Source organism: Petromyzon marinus, chromosome 1 (assembly GCF_048934315.1).
Source record: "Petromyzon marinus isolate PM22_M1 ecotype Great Lakes invasive population chromosome 1, UKy_Petmar_22M1.pri1.0, whole genome shotgun sequence".
Taxonomy (NCBI): domain Eukaryota; kingdom Metazoa; phylum Chordata; class Hyperoartia; order Petromyzontiformes; family Petromyzontidae; genus Petromyzon; species Petromyzon marinus.
The window spans coordinates 1,110,427-1,127,500 of record NC_133667.1 but is presented as its reverse complement, the minus strand read 5'-3'; the positions used below and the strand labels follow the sequence as shown (position 1 = coordinate 1,127,500).

The following is a 17,074-nucleotide window of genomic DNA, read 5'->3' as shown; positions in this document are numbered from 1 at the left end:
GCTATAAACATAAAGTAAAGTAACTGGGTATACACTACACTTTATAATGAATATCATATAGTAAACTGATAAAAAACTAAAATATAAACTACATCAATATTATATTCTTAGTTTTTTTCGGTAAAGTCACGTTGAAGAGAAACAACAAAATAACATCAGGTGTGTGATGATGACCGTTTGAGTTATGGTCGAAACGTCGTGAGAATTTTGTATTGTTTTATATATATTTTGTTATTTTGTTGTTTCTCTTCAACGTGACTTTACCGAAAAAACTAAGAATATGAATTACTGCGGTCACGAAAGCTTTAAATCAAAATTTACATCAATATTATCAATAAACTCAATATACTCTCCCATCAGCTGAGCTACTAACAATAAGTCATTATCACCACGGAAAGCGACGAGCTTTGTTCAGACGGACGAGTCCATCTATGCTCGGAACGGAGGAGGGGGGAGAGAGAGAAACAGCCACGATAACGCTGCTCTGTCCTGTGTTGCGTTACAACTATGCTATAAACTAGACTACTATACATTACAATATTATACCTTCCAATCTAAACTACATTGTATAATATCGTATACACAGCCCAATATAAGCTCTAACATTATGCATGATATTGATATGCCTCCAACTAAACTTTGTTCTACATTACACGACTATACACCGTACTATACACTGCCAGAGACAAACCCCACCATTTAATTATACAATGCGTTACTATACACTACCCTATACTTTAGACTATAAAAATATTAGACTTATAATATTACACTATGTATTATTCTACCAACCCTACTGTATACCACACTGCTGTATATTCACTATACAATTACGATACTATATATTGCCTTGTGAATTATATTAAACATTACACTGTTATACTATTTTTTATTATACAACATGCTATAAACCATACCATTGACCGTCGTGTGAAAGGTACTAAGAGGCAGTGCCAGCGAATGGACTGCGGTCTGAAAGTCACCGTAAAATACAATAAATCAAGAACCCAAATGGTTTAACACGTCTTTCCAATGATTACTAAGCCAGAATCCATCTTCTTGGTTGAAATTGTCTCTGTGTTTATATATGTGGACGGCCTCATGAACGAATCTCTCATGGTAGCCAGATGGCTTGCAGAGAACCTCTGTCTTGGAGAAGTCAATGTCATGTGAGCCCACTGAATTATAACAGTGATCTGCCACGGCTGAGGTGTTCGTCCTACCGTGTTTCAAATCTGCTTTATGTTCACGGATGCGGTCCGAGAAACGTCGTTTGGTTTCTCCAATGTAACTGCTACCACAGAGGCAACTTAGTTTGTAGACGCCTGGGTACTGTATGTCTGGAACCACATCTTTTACAGACGGGACCAGATCACGGATTGTATGTACTGTGTTGAATCGGACCTGGATCTTGTGTTTATTCAGGATTTTGGAGATCTTTTTTGTGACCCCCGCAATGTAGGGTAAGGTGATGGTTTTGAATGGCTCCTCAAGAGGATCCTTCTTCATGGTTGGAGTGATGGCTTTGCGGATTGTGTAGTCGGAGTAACCATTAGCCTTGAGAGCTTGGTGTACGTGCTTGAGTTCACTGGAAATATGTTCCTGGTCAGAGATGCATTGGGCTCTATGGTATAGAGTCTTGATGAGGGAATTCTTCTGGGATGGTTGGTGGTGGGAATCCGGTTTTAAGTAAGCATCCGTATGGGTCGCTTTCCTGTAGACAGAGTGGCTCATTGAACCATCAGGTCTCCTTTTAATTAGGACATCCATAAAAGGGTGGCTTACCATCTTTTTCGAATTCCATGGTAAATCTGATGGCTGGGTGTATGGAATTGATGTGGTCGAGGAATTGGTCTAGAGCAGGCCGGCCATGTGGCCAGATGACAAAAGTGTCATCCACGTACCTCTTCCATAAGGTCGGGCATAGAGTGGCAGTCTGGATGGCGTCAGTCTCAAATTTCTCCGTGAAATGTTGGCTACAACCGGAGATAGCGGGGATCCCATTGGGGTGCCCTCAGTTTGTAGAAAGTTCCATTCCAGGTGAAGTATGTGTTGGTTAAGCAGTGTCTCACCAGGGCAGGTACATCAGTATGCAGTCCTTGATGAACCAAGTCTTCAATGATTGCGATGGTGTCAGGTACAGGAACTTTGGTGAATAAGGAAACTACATTAAAAAAATGACAAGCAGGTCGTCTGGGGACAGGGAAATACCCTTGATTGTCGATACCAGGTGAGTAGAGTTTAGTACCGCAGACGTGGTTTTTCCAGTGAAAGGCCGCAGGATTTCAGACAGAAAACGAGCCAGTTTGTAGGTGGGGGAGTTGATAGTAGAGACGATGGGACGAAGGAGTGTATCTACTTTATGTATCTTTGGAAGGCCATATAATCTTGGTGGCCTGGCCGCAGGAAGGTTTCAACGAGAACTGTTTGGTTTGATCAATTAATGCGGTTGAATCAGGAATGATGTTGTTGGTTTTAATGACGAGGCTGTTGGTGGGGTTCTCTCCTTATTTTTGTATAGCTGCCATCGTTGAGCAGTTCCTGAATTTTGTTGTCATATTCTATTTTGTCCATCGTTCAAAATAGCGTGACGTCATTTATGGACGGCGAATTCGTTCGGCGAACTCTCCCTCACTGCGCTCTAAATATTTTAATCGCCCGCCCACGTGGCTTGCAATTACGACGCCCGTGGTGGAGGTGGCCGCGGACGGCGGCTGCCGTGCCACTGCACGCGGAACTTCTTTGGCGCCGTGCGTAGCCGGCGGCGCTGATGAGTCGCAAGGTGTCGGGGGTGGGGTGGGTGGGGGAGTGGTCACACGGCTCGTCAGCCGGGGGGCGAGGCGGGCGCACCCGGGCAACCCCCTTTCTCTGGCCGAGTCAGTGTCTTTATTTTTGGTCTAGCCCTGTGAGCCATTCGGCTCTTGAATCGTGTGCAACCGCAACAAACAAACAACACGAACAAGAAAAACATCTTAAAGTGACTGCGTGTGACTGTGCAAACAGAACCCACGGGCCGCATGTGTAGCCGGGTTGTCGTCGTTGTTGTTGTTGAACCCCCGTAGGCAGTGGCCGTGTTTCTGATCGCAGCGAGTCAGAAATAAACACCCGGAGACACTCGATCCGCTCCGTGTCAGCGCGACGCTCGGCTCCCTCCCCCCCTCCTCCCTCCCCCCCTCCTCCCTCCCCCCTCCTCCCTCCCCCCCTCCTCCCTCCCCCCTCCTCCCTCCCCCCCTCCTCCCTCCCCCCCTCCTCCCTCCCCCCTCCTCCCTCCCTCCCCTCCTCCCTCCCCCCCCTCCTCCCTCCCCCCCTCTCCTCCCCCCTCCTCCCTCCCCCCCCCTCCCCCTCCCCCGCCTCCTCCTCCCTCCTCCCTCCTCCCTCCCCCCTCCCTCCCCCCTCCCTCCCCCCTCCCTCCCCCCTCCCTCCCCCCTCCCTCCTCCCTCCCCCCCTCCTCCCCCCTCGCCTCCTCCCTCCCCCCCTCCTCCTCCTCCCCTTTCTCCTCCCCTCGCCCGCTTCCTTCCTCCCCCCAGCCTCCTCCCTCCCCCCTCCTTTCTCCCCCCAGCCTCCTCCCTCCCCCCCTCCTTTCTCCCCCCCTTCTCCTCCTCCCTCCCCCCCGCCTCCTCCCTCCATCCATCCCCACCCCCATCAACCCGCGCGTTTGGTTTCTCCCGTGGCTGGGCAAAGGGAGCGGGGCGTTCCAACTCTGCTCCGCCGGGGGTCTTCGTGAAGCCGTCGCGCGGCGCTCCCCGCCGCACCGAGGAGCGCCGAGCGTGGATACCCCCTCGAAGGCACCGACCCCTCGCCTACCCCCCCACCCACCCCCACCCACCCTAGGCGAGGGGTCACGCCGCTAGGCGCTGCGGTCAGTCGGTGGGTGCCTCGTGGTGGCACGGGTTGGCGGGGCGTGCTTTCATCTTTGCCACGTGTCTCTGTGTGTAGGGGGAGCGGTGGTGTAGTGGTGGTGAGCGCTGCGTGTCTCTGTGTGTAGGGGGAGCGGTGGTGTAGTGGTGAGCGCTGCGCTGCGTGTCTCTGTGTGTAGGGGGAGCGGTGGTGTAGTGGTGAGCGCTGCGTGTCTCTGTGTGTAGGGGGAGCGGTGGTTGGTGGTGAGCCGCTGCGTGTCTCTGTGTGTAGGGGGAGCGGTGGTGTAGCGGTGAGCGCTGCGTGTCTCTGTGTGTAGGAGGAGCGGTGGTGTAGTGGTGAGCGCTGCGCTGCGTGTCTCTGTGTGTAGGGGGAGCGGTGGTGTAGTGGTGAGCGCTGCGTGTCTCCGTGTGTAGGGGGAGCGGTGGTGTAGTGGTGAGCGCTGCGCTGCGTGTCTCCGTGTGTAGGGGGAGCGGTGGTGTAGTGGTGAGCGCTGCGCTGCGTGTCTCTGTGTGTAGGGGGAGCGGTGGTGTAGTGGTGAGCGCTGCGCTGCGTGTCTCCGTGTGTAGGGGGAGCGGTGGTGTAGTGGTGAGCGCTGCGTGTCTCTGTGTGTAGGGGGAGCGGTGGTGTAGTGGTGAGCGCTGCGCTGCGTGTCTCTGTGTGTAGGGGGAGCGGTGGTGTAGTGGTGAGCGCTGCGTGTCTCTGTGTGTAGGGGGAGCGGTGGTGTAGTGGTGAGCGCTGCGCTATGCATACGGTGACCCGGGTTCGATTCCAGCTCACGGCCAACATCTGAACCGGTCCTGAGCCTCTTCCCCTAGGTCGACTCGGCCTCAAATGAGTCACCTGGTACGGTGTGTGGCAAACATCGTCGCTGGGGAGACAAAGGCGGTCGGGCGTGGTGCTGGCCACCCACCCCCTCGTGTTCCGTTCCGGCCTTCATAGGTGCTCGCTAACAGCACTTGCTCCTACAGTCTGTTAAGGCTACACGGGGGATCTTTGTTGCTTTGTGTGTGTGTGTCTGTGTGTGTCTGTGTGTGTGTCTGTGTGTGTCTGTGTGTGTGTGTCTGTGTGTGTGTGCGCTATTACGACCAACATTTGACAGCGCACCACGGTGGCCAGGAGATGTTAACTACCTCGCCTGGTATACAGGAGGGTCGTGGGTTCGATCCCGATCCTGACGCCTGCTGTACATTTGAAGTTTCCGTCTCTCTCTCTCATCATCATCACGGTGGCTATGAGATGTTAACTACCTCGCCTGGTATACAGGAGGGTCGTGGGTTCGATCCCGATCCTGACAGCCGCTGCTGTACATTTGGAGTTTGCGTGGATTTTTCTCCAGGTCCTCCGGTTTTTCCCTCCACATTTAAAAGCACGCGTTCGGAGTATGTGGCTAGCTGCCGTACATTTACACGCGGGAAGCCGCTTCGATGAGCTATGATTTGTGGGTCACCAAGACGCTCCTGAAGAACAGCTACGTAGCTCAGTGGGACCGTCTTACCTGGTGAAAATAATAAAGTAGATTTAGTCATCGTTTTTATAATTCTGAGCCCCCCCCGCCTTCCCCCCTGCCACTGTACCACGAATTTCCCCGGTCAAAGCATTCACGGTCAGCCTCCTGGTTTCTCGTTACACATCCGAGAAATCGAACCCTGCCTCGCTCAGATCGTTACCGTCTCACGCGCCCGGGATGCGTCCACGCAACGTCACTCCGTCTCATCTGCCGCGGTGGCCAGGAGATGTTGACTACCTCGCCTGGTATTCAGGAGGGGCATGGGTTCGATCCCGACCCTGATGCCTGCTGCTGTGTATTTGGAGTTTGCGTGTCTCTCTCTCTCATCATCATCACGGTGGCTAGGAGATGTTGACTACCTCGCCTGGTATTCAGGAGGGGCATGGGTTCGATCCCAACCCTGATGCCTGCTGTACATTTGGAGTTTGCGTGTCTCTCTCTCATCATCATCACAGTGGCTAGGAGATGTTGACTACCTCGCCTGGTATTCAGGAGGGGCATGGGTTCGATCCCGACCCTGATGCCTGCTGCTGTGTATTTGGAGTTTGCGTGTCTCTCATCATCATCACAGTGGCCAGGAGATGTTGACTACCTCGCCTGGTATACAGGAGGTCGTGGGTTCGATCCCGACCCTGATGCCTGCTGCTGCTGTATATTTGGAGTTTGTGTGTCTCTCTCTGATCATCACAGTGGCTGGGAGATGTTAACTACCTCGCCTGGTATACAGGAGGTCGTGGGTTCGAGCCCGACCCTGACGCCTGCTGCTGTATTTTTGGAGTTTGCGTCTATCTCTCTCTCTCCCCGTGGTCGCGTGGATTTATCTCCCACCACCACCACATTTAGAATCAACATCACCACGCCTTGGGTTTTTTGTATTTTTAGAAATCTCTGGCTTTTGGCTGCTGCTATAAATCGCCACTTAATTGGGCTGCGTCATTTTCGATGGCCCGGGCGGTTCTGAACGAGAGCTACGGCAGCTCAGTGACGCCTCAACCTTTGGTGCAATAAAAGTCGAACAACGAACAGCGAGGCGCTTGTGCGCGAGGCGTTACTCATTCCCGTCGCGGGGCGGTTTAACGTTCGACCAACGTTGGTTTAACACCCACTGCGAGATGACCCATCTCCCCCACGGCCCATCCCCCCAAGGCACCTCCCCCGCCACCGCCCCCGCTCTCGTAAGCAAGGTCAAGCTAAGCGGTGGGCGGCTAAAGGGAGGTCAGCGATGCCGGAATGTGCCGCACGTTAATGAATAACCGTTTGATTCTGGCCCAAAATTTGCTGAGCTCCGTTCATTTTAATCTCGCGGTCCCCCCCCCCCCGTCTCTCACTCTCTCTCTCCCCCTCGCTCGCTCCCCCTTGGCTCGCTCGCTCACTTCTGCTGCTGTTGGTGTCCCCGTCGGGTGGACGCGAGACGCCGGAGGTCAGCGAGTGAGCTGCGGTGGCCGTGTTGGCCACGGTGGTGGCGGTGGTGGTGGCGGCGGTGGTGGTGGTGGCGGTGGTGGTGGCCACGTCTGCCGCTGTGGTGCTCAGCGGCGGACCGCTGGACTGGCGATCCGGAGGTCGCTGTCTCTCCGCCTTTGTCCACCCAGCAGCAGCAGCAGCGTACGCCGGCTTCACCGCATTTGGCCTACGATCGGCGGGGTCACGTGTAGCAGGGCGGTGGGGTAAAGGGTGCGCACTACCACCTCTTCCCAAGGCGTCTGTCCATTGTGGAAGAGTAGGCCAAAAAACCCGACAGTTGGGCTCCTCGAGTGCAGCCACTTCCACCAGCAGTGTCGCGTGAGCGAGCTGTTGCAGGGCTGCGCTTTTACCTTTGCCCGTCACGGCGGCTGGGGCTCGTGGTGTCCTGGTGCCAAGAAAATAAGATTTTAATTTTTAAATCCCGACGCCGCCCCCCCCACTACCCCCCACTTCCCCCCACTACCTCCCGGGTGGAGGTGTACGTGTTGCTGCTGTTGTTGTTGCTGTTGTTGCTGTTGTTGTTGCTGCTGTTGTTGCTGCTGTTGTAGTTCCTGTTGTTGTTGTTATGGCTGTTCTTTTGTCGCTGTTGAGGCAACTGCGGCTGTGTTGGTATCGGGATGTCTGACCCCCACGTGACTGACCCCCGCCTGGCTGACCCCCACGTGACTGACCCCCGTCTGGCTGACCCCCACGTGACTGACCCCCGTCTGGCTGACCCCCACGTGACTGACCCCAGCCTGGCTGACCCCCACGTGACTGACCCCCGCGTGACTGACCCCCCACGTGACTGACCCCCACGTGACTGACCCCCCGCGTGTCTCTCCGTGTTTCCCTGCCAGCGCCGCGTGACCTCTGCATGACCCCGCACCGCGCGCGACCCTCGGCATGGCGCAAGCGCGCCACGACACGGCCGGTAAGTCGGGGCGGCGTGAGCGGTGCGGCGTCTCTCCCCGTGCCACGAGCCACGTGCCACGAGCCACGTGCCACGAGCCACGTGCCACGAGCCACGTGCCACGAGGCTCGTGCCGAGCCACCCACCGCTACGGATGCAGGCGTGGGGGGTTGGGGGGGCTTTTAGGGGGCTTCAGGGGACTGCAGCACAGGAGCCTCCGCCAGCCGGAGGGCCTCCAGAGATTAAGAGAAAAGTTGTTTCATTTGTGAACGCTGAATTTTAATTGTCGCTAGCCTTGTGCAAAATCGTCTTGATTCGAAGCTTTCGTGGCTGCAGCACGAGCAGTCGTCATCAGCACGTGACGATTGCTCGTGCTGCGATCGAAACGTGGTGATCTATTATTTTTCTACCTACGTGACTTTACCGAAAGAAACCAAAGAGAATGTTTGTAAAAAAAGAAATATTACTGGGGGGGGGGGGGGCTCACAGGACCTGTAGCCCAGGGCCTACAAATTCTTAATCCGGTCCCTGGATGCAGATGACGGTGACGATGACGGTGGTGATGGTGACGGTGACGATGATGGTGGTCACTCACCCAGTCACTCACCCACTCGCTCACCCAGTCACTCACCCAGTCACTCATCCGGTCACTCACCCAGTCACTCACCCAGTCACTCACTCACCCACTCACCCAGTCACTCACCCAGTCAATCACACAGTGACTCACCCAGTCACTCACCCAGTCACTCAGCCACTCATTCACTCACCCACTCACCCAGTCACTCACCCAGTTACTCACCCACTCGCTCACTCACCCACTCGCTCGCTCACTCACCCACTCACTCACTCATCCACTCACTCGCTCACACATCCACTCACCCAGTCACTCACTCACTCGCCCACTCACTCGCTCACACATCCACTCACCCACTCGCTCGCTCACACATCCGCTCACTCAACTCATCATCCCTCAATGCGTGGCCGCTAAAGTGGCTACCACGTTGTGGGGAAGGTCATGAGCGGTTCCGCCGTTGTTGATTCGCGAGGCCGTCGCCCCGAAGCCTTGGATCCAACCCAGACTTCGCGCGTGCCAGAACTCTCCGGTACTCGGAGGCAACCTGTGGGGTACACCGGGGGGCAGGCCCAGACGTGCCGAGTAGAGGCACACACACACACACACACGTGACAGCCTTGGGGGGAGGGGGTCGAGGGGGGCTGGTGACTCGCACACCGCCCCCCTCGCGCCTTGCTCCTGGAACCGTTCTTCCCGCCGTCATTCCCGGCGTTCCGGAGCCTAGCGGGGGTTCAAGATGCAGCTCGCTCGGCCCGCGAGGATCGGCCCCGGGGAGCAAATCCCGTGGGGGGGGCGTTAGGGGGGGGGCTGCATCTGGCGCCGTTTACGACGCCGATGAATTTCAGCCGGCCGTGAATTCCTGCACCGACGAGGTGGGGGGGGGGGGAGTGGGGGGCAGGGGAACGACCGCGGCCCTGAGGCCCTGTGGCCCTGTGGGACCACTGCAAGTAACGCCAGCAGTGGCGGCAGTAGTAGCAGCAGCGCCACTAACACCACCAACAACCGCCATTGACGTCACCACGACGCTTGTGCCAGGCCATGTGCACCTTGAGGCCACGTGAAGTGTCGAACGCCCGCTGGCAGGAGGTCACGGGGCAGACCCAGGTGCCACGGGTCGACTGACTGAGATGACTGAGATGACTGGCTGATGCACCACCTGTGCCCCCTACTGTGGCCAACCATACTGTGCCAACCTGCTGTGCTTTAGCCACCCGGCGCTCCGCTCGTTGTTGTGAGCGTCGCTCCTCCGCCCTCCGTTGTTGTTGGAGGGCGACTACCTCCAACTTCCCAGTAGCGTCCTTCACGAGCCTCCTCCACAGAGGCCGATCTTGACACCGCTGTACCGGTCATTGGCAAGTCCACTCAGCTCCACGTCCTCCTGTACCACATCACTCCATCTCTTCTCTAGCCCGTGCAGTGCCCGCTTAGCCCCCTCAATCCGGCCGAACAAAAGCTGTTTCGGCATGCGGTGGCTGGGCATGCGGGCTACATGACCCAGGCATCGCAGCCTTCCCCGCCGGAGGAGCTCACCGATGGGACCTTGCCCAGATCTTTCAAGGATTTGTGAGCTCCTCACACAATCCAGTCTGGTTAAACCCAGGATGGATCGTAGGCAGGCCAGCCTAAATGTTTCTAACCGGCGAAGATGTTCCATTAGGGGGGTCCACGTTTCGCAAGCGTAGAGAAGGGAGGGAATGACTGTGGCCGAGAAGACCTGAAGCATAGTGCGGAGTGACAGACCAGGTAGCTTCCACACAGCGTTAGTCAACCAATGAAAAGATATTGCCGCTCGAGTGATTCGGAGTGAGACCTCTGCTGTTAAACCGGAACCGGTCATGAGCACACTGCCCAGGTATGGGAAACTCTCCACTCTCTCCACAATTGCCCCATCACCGATTGGGAGTTGTGGGTGTGGAGTGTCCGATGGTACAAAATACCCAGGCAGGTGCTTAGTTTTGGTGGGTCTGATGGTAAGGCCCCACCTCTTAGTGGCACACTCCAGTCTCAGCATTAGCGCTTTCAACTCATCCTCTGAGTGAGCCATAATTACCAGGTCGTCGGCATACATAACGTGGTTGACCAATAGGGAGCCATCCCTTGACCGCACCTGACATCGATCAGCCTCCCATTATATCTGTACCAGACGGAAATTCCTCCAGTACAGCTACTGAAGGCTCCACGAACTACGTGGTCAAAATAGATGTTAAATAATGTGGGAGCCAGAGGACATCCCTGTCGCACCCCAAGGTGTACAGGGAATGGCTCTGACTCCCGGCCACGTAGTTTTACCGGGGCCCGTTCACCATCATGAAGGTCCTTAATGATCGTGAGCAGCGGGTCAGGGACTCTGAAAGCACGAAGAACAACCCAGAGCCCAGGACCTACTGATGGTATCATAGGCCTTGACCAGGTCAATAAAGCAGAGATGTAGGTCTTGCTGGAATTCCCTACACATCTGCTGTAGCAGATGGACAGAAAATCTGGCACCTGTGCAGGACCGCCCTTTCCTGAAACCTCACTAGAGCTCCGCAAGCCTCTCCTCAGCGTGCCTGGCAAGGCGATGTTGTGCACACGCACACACACGTGAACACACACACACACACGTGAACACGCACACACACGTGAACACGCACACACACGTGCACACGCACATACACGTAGACACACACACACGTGGACACACACACGTGCACACGCACACACACGTGGAGACACACACACGAGGACACACACACACGAGGACACACACACACGTGGACACACACACACGTGGACACACACGTGCACACGCACACACACGTGGACACACACACACGTGGACACACACGTGCACACGCACACACACGTGGACACACACACACGTGCACACGCACACACACGTGGACACACACACACGTGGACACACACACGTGAACACACACACACACGTGAACACGCACACACACGTGCACACGCACACACACGTGGACACACACACGTGCACACGCACACACACGTGGAGACACACACACGTGGACACACACACACACGTGCACACGCACACACACGTGGACACACACACGTGGACACGCACACACACGTGGACACACACACGTGCACACGCACACACACGTGGAGACACACACACACGTGGACACACACACACGTGGACGCACACACACGTGGACACACACACACGTGCACACGCACACACACGTGGACACACACACACACACGTGGACACACACACACACACGTGGAAACACACACACACGTGGACACACACACACGTGGACACACACACACACGTGGACACACACACACACACGTGGACACACCTCGACCGGATCGGCACGCGGTGTGGCGATGAGAAACAGAACTCTGGGGCCCTTGACGGGGCAGGGCTTTGACGCGGAGCAGATGCGGGCTTGGCGTGGCCGTGCCGATCCGCGCCGTGCCGAACGCACGGCACGTGACCTCGCCAGCTCCAAACTTCTGTGACCTCGCCGCCGCCGCCGCCGCCGCCGTCACACGCGGGCCGCTGCGGGCAACTCTCCCTCCCACCCACCATCTCCCTCCCACCCACCATCTCCCTCCCACCCACCATCTCCCTCCCACCCACCATCTCCCTCCCACCCACCAACTCCCTCCCACCCACCATCTCCCTCCCACCCACCATCTCCCTCCCACCCACCATCTCCCTCCCACCCACCAACTCCCTCCCACCCACCATCTCCCTCCCACCCACCATCTCCCTCCCACCCACCATCTCCCTCCCTCATCTCCCTCCCACCCACCATCTCCCTCCCTCATCTCCCTCCCACCCACCATCTCCCTCCCTCATCTCCCTCCCACCCACCATCTCCCTCCCTCATCTCCCTCCCACCCACCATCTCCCTCCCTCATCTCCCTCCCACCCACCATCTCCCTCCCTCATCTCCCTCCCACCCACCATCTCCCTCCCTCATCTCCCTCCCACCCTCCATCTCCCTCCCATATCCTCCCTCCCTCATCTCCTCCCCTCCATCTCCCTCCCTCATCTCCATCTCCCTCCCTACATCTCCCTCCTTCCATCTCCTCCCTCATCTCCCCCCCTCCATCTCCCTCCCTCCATCTCCCTCCTTCCATCTCCTCCCTCCCTCCATCTCCTCCCCTCCATCACCCTCCCTCCATCTCCCCCCCTCCATCTCCCCCCCTCCATCTCCCTCCCTTCATCTCCTCCCCTCCATCTCCCTCCCTCCATCTCCCTCCCTCCATCTCCCTCCCTCCATCTCCCTCCATCTCCCTCCCTTTATCTCCTCCCCTCCATCACCCTCCCTCATCTCCCCCCTCCATCTCCCTCCCTTAATCTCCTCCACTCCATCTCCCCCCTCCATCTCCCTCCCTTCATCTCCCTCCATCACCCTCCCTTCATCTCCTCCCCTCCATCTCCCCCCCCTCCATCTCCCTCCCTTCATCTCCTCCCCTCCATCTCCCTCCCTTCATCTCCTCCCCTCCATCTCCCCCCCTCCATCTCCCTCCCTTCATCTCCTCCCCTCCATCTCCCTCCCTCCATCTCCCTCACTCCATCTCCCTCCATCTCCCACCCTCCATCTCCTCCCCTCCATCTCCCTCCATCTCTCTCGCTCCATCTCCTCCCTCCCTCCATCTCCTCCCTCCATCTCCCTCCCTCCATCTCCCTCCCTCCATCTCCCTCCATCTCCCTGGGAATCCAACTTTAAGAGACGGGGGAGATGGAGGAGCTACGTGGAGTCGAGAACACACGCAGGATGTACGTTGAACTTCTTTCGCACCGTACGTAGCGAACCGTGCTAGGCGGACGTGCGCGGGGGGAGGGCGACAAACCCAACACACAAAAGCAGTTTCGAAAGAAATTAGTTTTTCAATCATGTTGGCGATTAAAAAAGTGCACGGCTCCGTGGTTAACTAACATCGGAAGGTTCATCATAGTCTTGGTTCTTTCGGTAAAGTCACGTAGGAGGGAAACAATAAAATAAGAAAATGTTCTTGCTACGGCCTTCACACCTGATGATGATTGCTTGTGTTGCAGTCGAAACGTCGTGAGAATTTCATCGTTTTATACTTTTTATTATCGTATTGTTTCCCTTCTACGTGGTGACGACTTCACCGAAAGAACCAAGAATATGAATGCCTGCAGTCACGAAAGCCTTGAATCAAAATCGTAAGGGTTCGTTTGCACCGTCGAAGGGCCGTGAAGTGTGGTAGTTGAGAACGTCCGCCGTGGAGACGGAGCGATGATGTGGAGCTCGGGGCAGGGGGGGGGGAGGAGATGTCGAAGCAGCCTGCGTTGTGTTTGGGTTTCACGCTCGGGAGCCGAGGACGGAGTCGTTCATTGGGAGCGAAGCGAGGCTGAGTTAATTAGCTGGTGGGAGAGAGAGAGGGGTGGGTAATAGCTTAGTACGAGACGCCGCCCTCGTTAATCCTTTAACTCCCACGACTCCATATTCTTTGGTTCTTTCGGTAAAGTCACGTAGTTAGAAAAAATAAAAATAAAGTGATTAAAAATAAAAAATCAAAACTAATGTAGGCTGTAGCCTGGTTCTTAATCGGAGTGAGTGTACTGGCAGTCTATAATGTAGGCTGTAGCGTGGTTATTAACCTGAGTGTACTGTCAGTCTATAATGTAGACTGTAGCCTGGTTATTAAGATGGGTGAGTGTACTGGCAGTCTATAATGTAGACTGTAGCGTGGTTATTAACCTGAGTGTACTGTCAGTCTATAATGTAGACTGTAGCCTGCTTCTTAATCGAGTGAGTGTACTGGCAGTCTATAATGTAGACTGTAGCCTGGTTATTAATCTGGGTGAGTGTACTGTCAGTCTATAATGTAGACTGTAGCCTGGTTATTAAGCTGAGTGAGTGTACTGACAGTCTATAATGTAGACTGTAGTAATGGTTATTAAGTATGGTGAGTGTACTGACAGTCTATAATGTAGACTGTAGCCTGGTTATTAAGCTGGGTGAGTGTACTGACAGTCTATAATGTAGACTGTAGCCTAGTTATTAAGCTGAGTGAGTGTACTGACAGTCTATAATGTAGACTGTAGCCTGGTTATTAAGCTGAGTGAGTGTACTGACAGTCTATAATGTAGACTGTAGCCTGGTTATTATTATTTTTCTATCTACGTGACTTTACCGAAATAACCAAAGAATATTAATTCCTGCAGTCACGAAGGTTTGAATTAAAACATTCCCACGACTCCACTTCACGGATTTCCGTACGGGGGTGTGGGTGGGGGGTGGGTGGGGGTGTGGGTGGGGGGTGGGTGGGGGTGTGGGTGGGGGGTGGGGGGGGGTCTGCCCCCCGGTTGGCACCCGCCAACTCTCGCGCTGTCCCCTCGGCTCGGGAACTGGGCCCGGCTCGGGAACTGGGCCCGGCTCCGGCTCCGGCTCCCAACTCCTCCCGGATTGGGGCCCACCGGCACGCGGGGGCCCTACCGGCACGCGGGGGCCCAGCCGGCACTCGGGGGCCCAGCCGGCACGCGGGGGCCCCAGCCGGCACGCGGGGGCCCCACCATAGCAGCGCTTGGGCCAGGGCCGATGCACCGGCAGTCCCCCTAGCACCGACCCCGAATGACCCCCCGCTTGTTCCCGAGAGGGCCCATCAGTGCGTGGGGATCACCGGTCGATGCCTGGCATCCCAAAGACACTTGCCCGTAGGTGTGCGGCGAGGGAGGAGAGTAGGGGAGGGGAGGGAGGGCAGGAATTCAAGCTGTGTGTGCTAGGGCGCTTCGCACCCCGAACCGGGCCTCTGTCACTGCTTTGCCCGAGTGGCGGGCGGATGAGCAAGGGGGTGGATGGATTGGTGGGTAGATGGGGTCAAGGGTGTTGTGGAGGTTTAGGTGGATGGTTGGATGGGTAGTGGGTGGTTGTTGGGTAGGTGGGTAGGATGGTAGTTAGGTGGGTAGGTGGGTGGTTGAGTGGTTGGTGAGGAGGCTGCTGCGTCGGTGGGTGAATGGGTGGGTAGCTGAGGGTGGTGGACAGGTAGGTCAGTGGGTGGGTGGGTGAGTGGGTGGGTAGCTGAGGGTGGTGGACAGGTAGGTCAGTGGGTGGGTGCGAGGCTGAGTAGGTGGGTGGCTGGATGGGTGGGCGTCTGTACGTGAGGGTAGTGGGTGGGTTGGTGAGTGGGTGGTGAGTGGGTGGTGAGTGGGTGGGTGGGTTGGTGAGTGGGTGGTGAATGGGTAGTGAGTGCGTGGGTGGGGGTGGTGGGTGGTGAGTGGGTGGTGAGTGGGTGGGTGGGTTGGTGAGTGTGTGGTGAGTGGGTGGTGATTGCGTGGTGAGTGGGTGGTGAGTGGGTGATGAGTGGGTGGGTGGGGGTGGTGAGTGGGTGGGTGGGTGAGTGGGTGGTGAGTGGGTGATTAGTGGGTGGGTGGGGGTGGTGAGTGGGTGAGTGAGTGGGTGGTGAGTGGGTGGGTTGGTGAGTGGGTGGGTGAGTGGGTGGGTGAGTGGGTGGGTGAGTGGGTGGGTGAGTGGGTGGGTGGTTAGTGAGTGAGTGAGTGGGTGGGGGTGGTGAGTGGGTGGGGTGGGTGAGTGGGTGGTGAGTGGGTGGGTGGGTGGGGGTGGTGAGTGGGTGGAGGTGGTGAGTGGGTGGAGGTGGTGAGTGGGTGGAGGTGGTGAGTGGGTGGTGAGTGGGTGGGTGGGTTGGTGAGTGGGTGAGTGGGTTGGTGAGTGGGTGAGTGGGTGTGTGGTGAGTGGGTGGGTGAGTGGGTTGGTGAGTGGGTGGGTGGGTTGGTGGGTGGGTTGGTGAGTGGGTGGGTGGTGAGTGGGTGAGTGAGTGGGTGGGGGTGGTGAGTGGGTGGTGAGCGGGTGGGTGGTGAGCGGGTGGGTGAGTGGGTGGGTGAGTGGGTGGGTGGGTTGGTGAGTGGGTTGGTGAGTGAGTGGGTGGGTGGGTGAGTGGGTGGGTGAGTGGGTGGGTGGGTGAGTGGGTGGGTGCGTGGGTTGGTGAGTGGGTGGGTGAGTGGGTGGTGAGTGGGTGGGTTGGTGAGTGGGTGGGTGAGTGGGTGGTGAGTGAGTGGGTGAGTGAGTGGGTGAGTGGGTTGGTGAGTGGGTGGGTAAGTGGGTGGGTGAGTGGGTGGTTAGTGGGTGGGTGGTGAGTGGGTGGGTGAGTGGGTGGTGAGTGGGTGGGTGGTGGGTTGGTGAGTGGGTGGGTGGTGGGTTGGTGAGTGGGTGGTGGGTGAGTGGGTGGTGGGTGAGTGGGTGAGTGGGTGGTGAGTGGGTGGTGAGTGGGTGGTAAGTGGTGAGTGGGTGGTGAGTGGGTGAGTGGGTGGTGAGTGGGTTGGTGGTGGGTGGGGGTGGTGGGGGGAGGCGTCTCGCGGAGTCAACAATCGAGTATTTGGCGACTGTTCGCCGAGCTCCGCTTTTGCGTGAAGTCGACCGCGCCTGCGCCTTGTGCCGGCACTTGGGGAGTGCTGATGAGCGCCAAGCGCTCGAGTCCGTTCCGAAGAGGAGCGAGCGAGCGAGCGACTGAGCGCGCGCGCGTGCGCGCGTGCGGACGTAAATTGCCAACGGGATGATGATGTTGACGATTCAGATCGCTCGGACGAACGTTTTTGTAAACTTGGCCCTTGCAGCGAAAGCAAAACTTTGGTGACAGATCCCCCCTTGTGGGCAATGTATGTATTATGTATGTGTCACGTATGTATTATGTGTATTTTATCTATATGTTATGTATGTATTATGTATGCATTATGTATGTATTACCTACATATTTTGTACGTATTGTGTATGTATTAAGTATGCATTATGCATGTATTGTGTATGTTTTATGTGTGTTTTATTAGTGT

General features: G+C 56.4%; 1 protein-coding gene across 7 annotated transcripts in view; it reads left to right on the top strand.

The window, feature by feature from the left end:
• The window catches only part of LOC116941946 (KN motif and ankyrin repeat domain-containing protein 1-like), a 95,654-nt gene that overhangs the window by 51,801 nt on the left and 26,779 nt on the right, over nucleotides 1-17,074 (top strand). For 5 of the 7 annotated variants that reach the window (XM_076071677.1, XM_076071134.1, XM_076071416.1 and 2 more), the window contains one exon: nucleotides 7,666-7,739. In XM_076071677.1, the coding sequence (XP_075927792.1) occupies nucleotides 7,712-7,739 (28 nt within the window). In that variant the 5' untranslated portion in view covers nucleotides 7,666-7,711. Of the gene's footprint in view, nucleotides 1-3,648; nucleotides 3,868-4,130; nucleotides 6,786-7,665; nucleotides 7,740-17,074 lie in introns of those variants that run through there. The other 2 variants (XM_076071957.1, XM_076072157.1) reach the window with 2 other exon arrangements.